Consider the following 13,750-nt stretch of genomic DNA (forward strand, 5'->3'; position numbering starts at 1 on the left):
TCTCACGGCGCTGAGGACCCAGGTTCAATCCGGGTCACTGACCATGTGGAGTTTGCATATTCTCCCAGTGTCTACGTGGGTCTCACCCCCACAGCCCAACGATGTGCAGGGTAGGTTGATTGATCACGCAAAATTGCCCCTTAATTGGAAAAAATAATTGGGTACTCTTAAATTTATATTAAAAAATATTTACTTTCATACTTACAACCGAATAGCCAGTGGAGATTTCAGTTTTTTCCCCAATCGGGTGTATGGTTCTGTCCCCAATGTGAATGGTTGTGTTTTTGAGAAATAGTTCTACTAGATTTACTAGAGGTGTACATTTTCATGTCCATTTCTAAAAATGTGCTTTATCATGGCTCCAGAGGATACATGACAGACATGGAGGATGAGCGAGTGTGGTAGAACTAGAGGCCAGTTTTGAAAGCTGGGCTGGTGTCTTAGCAAACAGAGGTAGGCTGTCTAACCAGTACGCCTTGGCACCAACACTCTTCAAATGTTGCCTCAGGAACCAGGAAACCCAAACGTCTGCAGATGATGGAAATGCGGCATGTTATGACAGGCTGTTTCCTCAGTTGAGAAATGGCCCAACCTCCGTTTTCCTGAGCCCAATGCGAAAATCCAATTTCATGGAATTGGATGAACATCTCCAAGGCAAAATGTATGTGGGCCAAAGATGGATTCCTGCAAGACTCCCAAGATACAAATCACCAAATCATATAATGATACAGCACAGAAGGAAGCCTTATGATCCACTGTACTTTTGCCAGCTGTCTAACTAATGATCTTTCCCTGCAGTTTTCTCCCTTGAAGGGGTGGCACGGTGGCACAGTGGTTAGCACTGCTGCCTCATGGCGCCGAGGACCCAGGTTCGATCCCGGCCCCAGGTCACTGTCCATATGGAGTTTGCATATTCTTCCCATGTCGGCATGGATCTCACTGCCACAAGCCAAAGATGTGCAGGGTAGGTGGATTGGCCTTGGTAAACTGCCCCTTAATTAGAAAAAAAGAATTGGATACTCAAATTTTTTTATTTAAAAAAAATATATATTGATGCAACTCTTGGGGCTAAAGGGATCAAGGGATATGTCGATGAAGGCAGGATCAGGGTATTGAACTTAATAATCAGCCATGATCATAATGAATGGTGGAGCAATTTCGAAGGGCCAAATGGCCTCCTCCTGCTTATATTTTCTACGAATATTTCTATGTTTATTTCTTATTCTTGATACCAAAATGCATCATTCCATTTACAGGGGAAAAATTATATGGCTATGGGGAAAGTTAATGAGTGGAACCAATTGGATAGGGCTAGTAAAGAGCTGGAACAAGCTTGATGGATCTAATGTCCTCCTTCAATGCTGTCTCATTTTAGGATTCACACTTCTCTGCATTACATTTCATTTGTCCATTTCCTCCTGAGGTTTGCTACTAACCTTTACATTTCCAAGTTTTGTTTCATCAGTGCAGCACGGTGGGACAGTAGTTAGCATTGCTGACTCACAGCGCCCAGGTCAGGGCTTTGATTCTGACCTTGGGGGACTGCTCGTCATATGAGGAGCGGACAAGAACTCTGGGACTGTACTCTTTGGAGTTTAGAAGGATGAGGGGGGATCTTATTGAAACTTACAGGATATTGAGAGGCCTGGATAGAGTGGATGTGGAGAGGACGTTTGCATTAGTAGGAAATACTAGAACCTGTGGGCACAGCTTCAGTCTGAAGGGATCATCCTTTAAAATTGATATGCGCAGGCTGGTGAATCTGCGGAACTCACTGCCGCAGAAGGCTGTGGAGGCCAAGTCACTGAGTGCTTTTAAGACAGAGATAGATAGGGTCTTGATTAATAGGGGGATGAGGGGTTATGGCGAGAAGGCAGGAGAATGGGAATGAGAAACACATCATCCATGATTAAATGGGGACTGGGCGGCACAGTGGTTAGCACTGCTGTCTATAGCACTGAGGACTCGGGTTCGAATCCCTGCCTGGGTCACTGCCCATGTGGACTTTGCACATTCTCCCTGTGTCTGTGTGGGTTTCACCCCCACAAACCCAAAGATGAGGTTAGGTGGATTGGCCATGCTAAATTACCCCTTAATTGGAAAAAAGAATTGGGTGCTCTAAATTTATTAAACCAAATCCATGATTGAATGGTGGAGCGACTCGATGGGCTGAATGGACTAATTCTGCTCCTACGTCTTATGGACTGTATGGAGTTTGCATATTCTCCCACTGTTTGCGTGTGTTTCCTCCGGGTGCTCTGGTTTCCTCCCACAGTCCAAAGTTGTGCATGTTAGGTGGCTTGGCCATGCTAAAATTGCCCCTTCGTGTCAACAGGTTAGAGGAGGTTACGGGGATAGGGCAGGAGAGTGAGCCTGGGTAGGGTGCTCTTTTAAATACATAAAAGTTGCTGACTATTAATCGTCACTAAAAACTCTGGTTTCATGAATTATTGCATAGATTTTCCCACAGGGACTCGAAGAAGGCAAAGAGGTCAGATTAATGGACATCTGAGACAGCACTATATACAATTGATTATGTTTATGTTTCTATTTGAATAACAAACAGCTTTTTGTAAGTTAGTGGAGGGAATCCTCAGCAGTAGGTCAATATTAGAAAACCTCCCCCAAAACTGTAGTTCGACAACTGCTAAATTATGTATTTCACGCAGACAAAGCTGTCCTATCTTGTGCCTAATTATTCATACTTGCAATGTTAAGTTAGGTATTCTTGTTCTCCCATCGCAAGGTACAATCATGGGAGTGGTGGCAAAAGTCAACATCTAGGTCAATTTGTTTTCTCTTAAAAAATTATTACGATGACCCGAGCTGGTTCTGTAAGCTGTTACAACATCACATGCTTTCCTCAAGTGCTGGATTAATGACAGAAATCATAAAGGGGGAAATACATTTTGATTGAACATGACTCATGGAAAACTGTCCGTCTCCATACCATGTTGATTTCAGTTCCAAATAAAACAATCTGTACACTTATAAAACTCCTTATTAATGTCCCGTTAAAAACATTTGCAATCCAAAGTACAGTGAAATGAAATGAAAATCGCTTATTGTCACAAGTAGGCTTCAAATGAAGTTACTGTGAAAAGCCCCTAGTCGCCACATTGCGGCGCCTGTTCGGGAGGCTGGTACGGGAATTGAACCGTGCTGCTGGCCTGCGATTTAGCCCTGTGCTAAACCAGCCCCTAATAATGCAGCCCAGCATTTGGAACCTTGAACAAGACAGTGAGGTTAAAACATTGGCATAACAACAAAAGCAATAGAACATCACAAATCATTTAAATTGACATTCAATTTCTATTCAACCCTCAAGTCTTTCATTAATGTGAAGAACCTTACCCTTTCTTGAATATATTTTCTGGACCAATATATTTCCATTCCAAGTGGAGACTAATGAAGTAGAATTTAACTGTATTTTTGTTAAGTCTGCACCAGAATAGTTAAATCTTTTTCCCTATTTTGAATGTTCATGGAAACTACAAAAATCTGAGCCTCCTGCAAAGAGCTGAGCTAGATTCAATTCCCAATCTGTACAATGTTAGCTGATCTCAGCCAGGATGGTGGCAGAGTGTCTGTCCCCTTTAATTGAAATAACTTTGGCCAAGAGCAAGGTTTGGCTCAGTCATGGCACTCTCTGTAGTTGTACAGCATGTTGATATTTAATGTGTAGACTCCCGATGAGTAATCATGAATTGGAAATAGAGAGTGACTGCACCTCAGAAAACATACTCCAGCAAGGATGAAACAAATTTAGAAAAGAAGGAGGGGGAAGAGAGATTGAGAGAGCAAGCTAACAATTCCAAATAAACAAAAGGTTAGAGGCTTTGTTATCAAATATTCTCAATTTGCAAGCCAGCTATTCTTTATACTCTTAACTGCCATGATTAATCAGGGCATGTCCTTTGTTCTTGCTACGTCCTCTGCATAACAACTATCCCGGTGCTACTGAAACATGCTGCTTTCTGCAAAAGTTGCCATTGTACCAAGTGATAATTGTGCTAATTTTACATAGTCGGGGATTTCCGGTGATGGTGGGCGGGAGGCAGCCGCACACTGGAGGGCTCCCGCTGGGGAATAGAATTTTTGGGGTTTTAATGCCCAGTCCCAGATAAACGGAGGCTGAAAAAGTTATAAGAAGGCACAGTGAGGGGAAATGTCCAAGTTTGGAAAAAAAACATGAAAAAGGGGGTTAATGAACGTCCACCGGCGAGTGGAAAAGTCAGCGAGGGAACTGTAAGGAAAGCGGAGGCTGAGGCAGCAGGCGAGGCCGCATTGCTCACGGCAGAAGAAATGGCCAAGGTAATGCCGTGGAACTTGAAAAACAGTTCACAAAGCACATGGAAGCGATGAAGAAGGAGATGGGGGCATTAGTGAAAGTGCTGGTGGAGGAGGCGATTGCCCCGGTGAGGGCGGCGGTATCAAGCGCAGCAGAGGTGCGGGAGCAAGGTGAGACACTGAAGGAAGTGGAAGAGGCATTATCGCAGCACAGTGATCAACTCACCTCGATGGGGAAGGAGCTGTGGAGGGTGATAGAGACCAACAAGGGTCTGCGAACCAAAATGGAACACCTGGAAAACAGATCCAGGCGGCAGAATCTGAGGATTGTGGGTCTGCACGAAGGGGTGGAAGGCCCGAGACCGACCAAGTATTTTGCCACGATCGGAGCTATTGGGGGAGGGGGGACAATCCCTCTCGATATGAACTGGATCGGGCTCATAGGTCGCAGAGGCCTATACCAAAGGCGAGTGAGCCGCCAAGAGTAGAAACGGTTTGTTTCCGTAGGCACAGCGTGAAGGAGAAGGTCCTATGCTGGGCAAAGCAGAAGCGGGTGGTGCAGTGAGCTGGAGCTAGTGTATGCATATATCAGGACTTTACGGTGGAGCTGGCGAGGAGGCGGGCAACCTTCATCCGGGTGAAGAAGGCACTGTACATCAGCAAGGTGCAGTGCGGCATAGTGTGTCCAGCTAAGTTGAGGGTGACCTACAATCCAAGGACTTTTATTTTGGGACGGCAGAAGCGGCGGAGGGGTTTGCAAAGGCAGGACTGTGGCTGAATTGAGAAATGGTACTGAGAGCGGGTCTTGTACCGATGTAGCCTCATGTAACTTTATATTTTCACTGAGTGTTGGTGCATGTACTAAATGAGTGGACGCTGTATATTTGGACAAGGGAAGAGTTGGGACTTTCATTTGCAATGATGGTTCTTTGGGGCTTGGGTGTGTATGATGGGGTTGTGTGCTAAAGGGGATTTCTTGGTTTACCTGGGACCGGCCATGGGGGAAGGATACCCGGGCCTTCACGCTGGCCGGTTTAAGCCGGCCAGTGAATGGGAATGAGGTGGGGGGAGGGGCTGGTAGAACAGGTTTCGGTGAGTCTAGCCGGGGTGAAAAGTTGGGGGAAGGAACAGAGGTTGGGGGAGGAGTTTACAAGAGGAAGTGGAGGGGAGAAATCGGTGTGTGATGGGGTAGGGTTCTACAATTCATGGGTGTCATTCACAGTACGCTTTCAGGAATTGGATGGCATTGAATATTGGGGGGGGGGGGGGGGGGGTGGACTATATATGTCAATGGTGACCATAGGCGATTCCTTTTTTCAAATACATTTTAGAGTACCCAATTCATTTTTTTTCCCAATTAAGGGGCAATTTAGTATGGCAAATTCACCTACTCTGCACATCTTTGGGTTGTGAGGGCGAAACCCACGCAAACACAGGGGGAATGCGCCAACTTCACACGGACAGTGACCCAGAGCCGGGATCGAATCTGGGACCTCGGCGCCATGAGGCAGCAGTGCTAGCCCACTGTGCCACCGTGCTGCCCTGACCATAGGCGATTCCTGATTCCTTTTTTTTTTCTTGGGAGGTTTTGTTTTATTTGATGCTTATATTGTCATGCGGGCTGTTGTTTGGGGGGGGGGGGGGGGGATCGTTGTTGTTAATAAGGGGAGTGACATTGTATTCGTTACTGTTTACTGTTTGTTGGTAGGGTGTAAATTTTGAAGAAAATGTGAAAATGGAGAATAAAACTATTAAAAATTTTTTTTTACATAGTCAATCAGACCACCATAACCATACTCACCTTCGTACAGTTATTTTACTTCATATAAACCAGGAATGAGAAATACTAATTATGAATTAATTAATCTACTTAAGCAGTTGTATAGTCACTCAAACATTAATTTGGTAAAAACTAAAATTCTCTTACTTTTTGTTTAACTCCATATGTAACCTCTAGTTCCATTAGCAGAACACTCTTTCGTACATTTAAAGTCTTCTGGAGCTCATCAAAAGTAGCATGGATTTCTTCTTCAATGCTTACTTTCTCATTGGTCAAATCCTGCAAGATTTCAGACAGGAAACTAAGAGCGGAGTCCAACTCGGGCAACCTGTGAAAAGACAAAATGTTATTTCTGTGAATTCTTTTCATGACTTTGCTCGCCAGTTTTCTTTTGTAAATTTTTAACAGAATGAATTGTGAGCCATTAGCAACCTTCGAGTTGCAGGCAATAGAGTGGGTCCGTCATCCTCACTGGAAGAGTAACTAATGTGAGACACTGTAAATTATGGCAGGGAGCAGCAAGAAAACAACAGAAAACAGAAAAGAATGAAAAAGGAGGGAGGAGATGGAGGTTAGAAAAAGAAACCAAGAGAAATAAATAGGAAAGTTACAAAGAAACAGTCAGAAGGAGGACGAGTTAAACATTGACAAAAAGGTAGTCAGGATTGAATGGCATGTTTGTGAACTCTAAAAGCATTCAAAGCAGATTTAGAAAATTACAACCACAAACTATGGAGGGTACGACATTGTAGTTCTAACAGATTTGGATTGGCTTCAGGCAAACTGAGAATGTAATTACTGAGGAAAGATAGAGTCGGGGGGAATGAGGAGATCTAATGTTAAAGAGTTCTATCACAGTTTAGAACACAAGGATCCTTTTGAGGAGGCTTTGTTCACAGACTGCATACATAATGAGGGAAAATCCTTCGTGTACCTCAGTGAGGAGATAAGGTGGATAACAGACACAGAAAGCTGAACAGCCTTCATCTGTGCTGCAAACATGTACAGTTCAAAAGATGCTAGTCATAAGAGAAATCAAATAAATATTTTATATCATAAAATGAAATAAGCCAAAGACAAGGTCAGAAATGTGGTTTTCAGCATAATTGATGTTGAACGCAGTGGATTCTTGCTTGCAATGTTTGTCACATTTTGGGTCTTTTTAAAATCCGCCCACAAAGAAACAATACTGCAGCTGCTGGGACAGAGGAATGGGTGTGAAAATGTCAGTTAAATTCATTATCAGTACTGCCCCCCCCCCCCCGTCGCCGTCCCCCCCCCCCCCCCCCCCCCAAAAAAAAGATCTAGACCAGCTTCTGACAAACATCCTAATTATATTATTTTGGATGATCTATTCATCTCAACCCACCCGCCTCGTCAGCAGCAATAGGTCTGGGCAGGGCCGTTGCAGCCTAGACAGGGAAATTAATTTACTCAAAGCTCTACGACAGCTGGAATCAGGGGCTGACCAAGTTAATGCATGCACTAAAATGGGATAGTAATGCATGGATTATTGTTTTTCTTACTCAAAAAGGTATCTGAAGTTCAATAAAGTGAGTATGCTTGGAATTATAATTGTTACTCTGTACAGTCAATTTTTTGACAATCTACCTAATAAAAGTTTTGAAATCAAGGGCTGGATTTTCAGTTGGCGGGATCCTCCCGTTTCGCCGGCAGCGCACTCATGATGCGGATTTCTCGCCAGTGTGGGAATTCCCACAATGGGGAACCCCATTGGCCGATTGGAGGATCCCGCAGCCGGCGGGGCCGTGCTGCACCAGAAGACAGGTGCAGGGGGAAGGAGAAACCCACCTCATGGGCGCAATTCTCCCATCGGGAGACTAAGTCCCGACACCGGAGTGAAAACCGGAGTGTTTCACTCCGGCGTCGGAGCCCGCTCCCAGCCCCCTATTCTCCCGCCCCCGGGGGGCTAGGAGCGGCGCCGCGTCATTTGTGCGCGCCAGGCCTGGGCGCCGTGTAAAAGCGGCGCCGCATAAATGACGCGACCGGCGCCGCGTAAATGACATCACCCACGCATGCGCGGTTGCCGTCCTCCCCGCGGCCGCCCCGCAAGAAGATGTCGGATGGATCTTGCGGGGCAGCGGAGGAAAGGAGGTCCTCCTTCAGAGAAGCCGGCCTGCCGATTGATGGGCACCGATCGCGGGCCGGACCCCTTTTGAGCCCCCCCCCGGTGCAGGAACCCCCCTCCTCCCCCTCCCCACAGGCGGCCCCCCAGCGTTCCTGCGCTGTTCCCGCCGGCAGCGACCAGGTGTGGACGGCGCCGGTGGGAACCTGCCGTGTTGGGCAGGTCGCTCTTCCCATCCGGGCTGGAGACTCGCCGCTCACCCGTTACCAACGGCAAGCGGCGATTCTCCCAGTCTCCCAGCGGCCAGCCGTGATTCTCACCGCGCCAGTTTGGGGGGTGGCAGAATAGTGTGCGGGCGTCGGGTCAGCGTGGCAGGACTCGCATGGCCCCCGGGCGATTCTCCCACCCGGTGTGGTGGGGGGGGGGGGGGGGGATTCCACCCCTGATCGAATTGGAAAAAAATGCTCACTGGTATCAAAGAGTAAGTTGGACAACAACTTCTTGCAACTGCATAACAATTTATAATACAGGAGAAGAATGCTGATTGGGTGGCAAGTCGACATTGATTGGCCAAGGCCTATGCACCTTTCTTGAATTACCCAGGAGCTTGGGGAGCCTATAGTTCGTCATTGCTTTCCCCATGGCAATGCCTTAACCAGAGTTGACTTGCCAACCAATCGATAGTCTTTATACTACAATGTTACTGTTGTGATCAGAAATGGCATTCTTGAGCTTGTCCTGATGAGTGGAAGACATGTCTCTCTTTTCAACAATATTCAGGTGTATATAGGTCCTAATAAAAACCAATACATGCGATGTCCAGAACAGCTCACAGTATTCCACGTGTAGTATAGCTAAGTTTTTGTACAGCTAAGCATGACTTCTAACTCACTGTGGGCTTTCCTCTAGATAATAAGGTCAGCATTCCATTAGTATTTTTGATTATTTTTGTACCGTTAATGACATTTTAATACTCTTATGTACTTGGACCTCCACAGTTTCTGGCTTTTTACCATGTAGATCGTACTCTGTTCGATCCTTTTCTGGTCCAAAATGAAGAACCTCACCTCTGCCCACACTAAATTCCATTTTCCACGGTTTTCTCCATTCACATAATCCAGTATTTTTCAAACGTTTTTGCCCGGGACCCATCATTACCAAACAGCCATCCTTAGTAACCCACGCCAGCCAACCTTCATGACCCACCAATTTCACTTACTGTGACAGGTGAGCCTGCTTGGTTCTCACGATCTCCCTTGCTTTACTATTCAATGCTCCATTTCTGATAATGACTTCAGCTGATGATTTAAGATCTCACTGCATCCGTTGAAAAAAAAAAAAGAGGTTTGTCCTTGAACTCGCCATACTTAGTCGTCAAATGCCTTTGAAGTTGAGAGTTTTAAACTTTCATTTTCCAGTGCTTTCCTGGATATAACACACGTGAACTTTGAATCGTGATTTGCAGTGGCACAATTAATAACCCACATCTCAAGTATTCATCTTTATAAGGCAGCACGGTGGCACAATGGTTAGCACTGTGCCTCGCAGCGCCAAGGTCCCAGGTTCAATCCCGGCTCTGGGTCACTGTCCGTGTGGAGTTTGCACATTCTCCCCGTGTTTGCGTGAGTTTCACCCCCACAACCCAAAGATGTGAAGGGTAGGTGGATTGGCCACGCTAAATTGCCCCTTAATTGGAAAAAAAAATTGGGTACTCTAAAAATTTTTTTTTAAATATTCATCTTTATGCTGCTTTGTTCCTGTTTTCATGGGTTGTTCACTGGAGGTGCTGATGGCAGCTGCAAAATGGAGGAATCTTTCTCGTGCCCAGAACACAGGAGATCAGTGTACGAGGCACATGTCCTGCTCTCTGCCACCGCTTCAGGCAGGAAGACGCCAGTGATGAAAAACAAAATGCTCCTGGGTCAGTGCGCTGATGACAGGAGGCATTCTGCCCCGCTGGGCTCCGGGCCTGCGCACTGCTGAGGGGACGCGCACGCGCACAAAGGCCGGCGTTCTGAAAGCTGGTCGCAGCCGGCTGACATAATCCATTATCATTTTGCAATGTTATGCTTCATCTATCCTTTTTATAATGCCTCCCATCTGTCATCAGCAAATTTTATGTGGCTTTTTATCCAATCACAAAATTAATAAACTGGTGAATAATTGCAACTCCAACATGGATTTTTGTGGGACATCAGTAATCATGTACTGCCAATTAAAGTACATACTCATTAATCCTAATGTTTCCTTCCTTGCAGTCAAAATCCTAACCAGGTTAAGAAATTGTCTTCAATTCCATAGCTTCAATGTTAGCTAACATCTCGGAGGAGGGACTGGATCAAATGCCAGAAATCCATATAAATAACATTGTAGCCACCTGAGTTGGCCACTTCCCGTCTTAAAATGGAATGAAGAGAAATTCAGCCAACACAGGCAAAGACTAGCAAATACAGAAATCATCTATGTTGGAACCTGCAAAACAACCAGACAGCACCGAAACCAGCAGCCATCTGCATAGAAATGTAGCAGCCATCTACATAGTAATGTGCGATCCCCAGGCACAATGTCAACAGTAAAGGTAAACAAAGCCAAGCCAGACTCCTCGGCGCCAGCAGGAGCCAAGACAAAGGAAGGCCAACAGACACTTAGGACCGCTCCAGCATTGGAGAAATCGATCCAAGTGATCGGAAAGTAGTCCAATCACTTGGAACCAGGTACGGGGTCCGCCCCGAAGGGTGGGAAGCCCCTGGGGACTATAAAGTAAAGCCCCCAAGTTCAAATCGTCCTTCTTGGCAGGGTCACTCAGCAGCAAATCAACCCTTGAGAGTGAACTGCCTAAGCTGCCTCCAAGCAAGTAAGTCTCAAGTCAACGCTCGCTACGAGATAGGCGCTCCTAGCTACAAGTCCATACCAGCTTTTGAATCCTGCAGACTCAGGACCTGAACGAAAGGCCATTTGTTTTTCTTTTTTTTAAAAAAAAAATATGTTTTATTGAAATTTTTTTTCCCAAACAACAATTTTTCCCCTCTTACAAAGCAAACGCAACAATAATACAGAAATTTTTAACAATACACAAGTAACAAAACCCCATTATCTTTGACCAAACTAAACTAACCCCTCCCCCCTTCCCCCTGGGTTGCTGCTGCTGGTCATCTGTCTTCCCTCTAACGTTCCCTTAGGTAGTCGAGAAATGGCTGCCACCGCCTGGTGAACCCTTGAGCTGATCCTCTCAGGGCAAACTTTATCTGCTCCAGTTTAATGAACCCCGCCATATCATTTACCCAGGCCTCCAGTCCGGGGGGTTTCACCTCCTTCTACATGAGTAGGATCCTGGGCCGGGCTACTAGGGACGCAAAGGCCACAACGTCGGCCTCTTTCGCCTCCTGCACTCCCGGCTCTTCCGCAACTCCAAATAGAGCTAACCCCCAGCCTGGTTTGACCCGGGCCTTCACCACCCGCGAAATCACTCCCGTCACTCCCTTCCAATACCCTTCCAGTGCCGGGCACACCCAAAACATATGTGCGTGGTTTGCCGGGCTCCCGCCACACCTCCCACATTTGTCCTCCACTCCAAAGAACCTGCTCAATCTTGCTCCCGTTATGTGTGCTCTATGTAGCACCTTAAATTGAATCAGGCTAAGCCTGGCACATGAGGAAGAGGAATTTACCCTGCTTAGGGCATTAGCCCACATACCCTCCTCTATCTCCTCCCCTAGTTCTTCTTCCCACTTTCCTTTTAGTTCGCCCACCGACTCCTCCCCCTCTTCCCTCATCTCTCGGTAAATCTCTGACACCTTGCCCTCTCCGACCCACACCCCTGAAAGCACCCTGTCCTGTATCCCCTGTGTCGGGAGCAATGGAAATTCCCTCCCCTGTTGTCTAGTAAACGCCCTCACCTGCATATATCTCAAGAAATTTCCCCGGGGCAACTTATACTTTTCCTCCAATGCTCCCAAGCTCGCAAAAGTCCCATCTATAAATAAATCTCCCACCCTCCTAATCCCAACTGGTACCAGCTCTGAAATCCTCCATCCATTCTTCCTGGGGCGAACCTATGGTTGTTCCTGATTGGGGACCCCACCAGGGCTCCCTGCACCCCTCTCTGTCGCCTCCACTGTCCCCAGATATTCAATGTTGCTGCCACTACCGGGTTCGTGGTGTACTTTTTAGGTGAGATCGGTAGCGGCGCCGTCACCAGCGCCTCTAAACTCGTCCCTTTACAGGACTTTCTCTCCAGTCTTTTCCACGCCGCTCCCTCACCCTCCATCATCCATTTACGTATCATTGCCACATTGGCGGCCCAATAGTAATCGCCCAAGTTCGGTAGTGCCAATCCTCCTCTGTCCCTACTACGCTGAAGGAACCCCCTCCTTACTCTCGGAACTTTCCCTGCCCACACGAAGCTCGTGATGCTCCTGTCTATTTTATTAAAAAAAGGTCTTGGTGATTAGTATAGGGAGACATTGAAATACGAATAAGAACCTCGGGAGAACCATCATCTTAATTGCTTGCACCCTGCCCGCCAGCGATAGAGGCTGCATGTCCCACCTCTTGAAGTCCTCCTCCATTTGTTCTACCAAGCGTGTCAGATTAAGTCTGTGCAAGGTTCCCCAGCTCCTAGCGATCTGAATCCCCAGGTATCGGAAGTTTCTTTCCACTTTCCTTAGAGGCAAGCCTTCTATCTCTCTACTCTGGTCCCCTGGATGTATCACAAATAATTCACTCTTCCCCATGTTTAGCCTATACCCCGAGAAATCCCCGAACCCCCTCAAAATTCGCATAACCTCTATCATCCCCCCCGCTGGGTCCGACACGTATAACAATAGGTCATCCGCGTATAACGAGACTCGGTGTTCTTCTCCCCCTCTAATCACCCCTCTCCATTTCCTGGAGTCTCTCAACGCCATGGCCAGAGGTTCAATTGCCAACGCGAACAACAATGGAGACAGCGGGGAAGGCCCCGGGACCAGACGGGTTCCCGGTGGAAATACTATATAGTCGGAAATACTCCGATCTATGTCGACCTGTAACTATGCTTGCCGTTGGAGCCCCATAAAGAAGTCTAACCCAGCTAATAAACCCGTTCCCAAACCCAAACCTCTTTAACACTTCCCATAAATACTCCCACTCCACCCTTTCAAATGCCTTCTCTGCGTCCATTGCCGCTACTATCTCTGCCTCCCCCTCCACTGGGGGCATCATTATCACCCCTAATAGTCGTCGCACATTAACATTCAGTTGTCTCCCTTTTACGAACCCTGTCTGGTCTTCGTGCACCACCCCCGGGACACAGTCCTCTATCCTCGATGCCAGTACCTTTGCCAACAATTTGGCGTCCACGTTCAATAATGAAATGGGTCTATAAGACCCGCACTGCAACGGATCTTTATCCCTCTTCAAAATTAACGATATCGTCGCCTCCGACATCGTCGGGGGTAGAGTCCCCCCTTCCCTGGCCTCGTTGAACGTCCTCACCATCAACGGGGCCAACAAGTCCACATATTTTCTGTAATATTCCACCGGGAACCCGTCTGGTCCCGGGGCCTTCCCTGCTTGCATGCTTCCCAGTCCCTTAATAACCTCGTCCACCCCAA

The 13,750-nt window shown here is 46.9% G+C and overlaps 1 protein-coding gene across 12 annotated transcripts in view; it reads right to left on the reverse strand.

Annotated features, from left to right (window-relative positions):
* The window catches only part of trim2a (tripartite motif containing 2a), a 301,158-nt gene that overhangs the window by 38,409 nt on the left and 248,999 nt on the right, over positions 1 to 13,750 (reverse strand). For all 12 annotated transcript variants that reach the window (XM_072496025.1, XM_072496027.1, XM_072496019.1 and 9 more), the window contains exon 5: positions 6,218 to 6,398. In XM_072496025.1, coding sequence (XP_072352126.1) covers positions 6,218 to 6,398 — 181 coding nt within the window. The remainder of the gene's footprint in view (positions 1 to 6,217; positions 6,399 to 13,750) is intronic.

Source organism: Scyliorhinus torazame, chromosome 3 (genome assembly GCF_047496885.1).
Source record: "Scyliorhinus torazame isolate Kashiwa2021f chromosome 3, sScyTor2.1, whole genome shotgun sequence".
Taxonomy (NCBI): domain Eukaryota; kingdom Metazoa; phylum Chordata; class Chondrichthyes; order Carcharhiniformes; family Scyliorhinidae; genus Scyliorhinus; species Scyliorhinus torazame.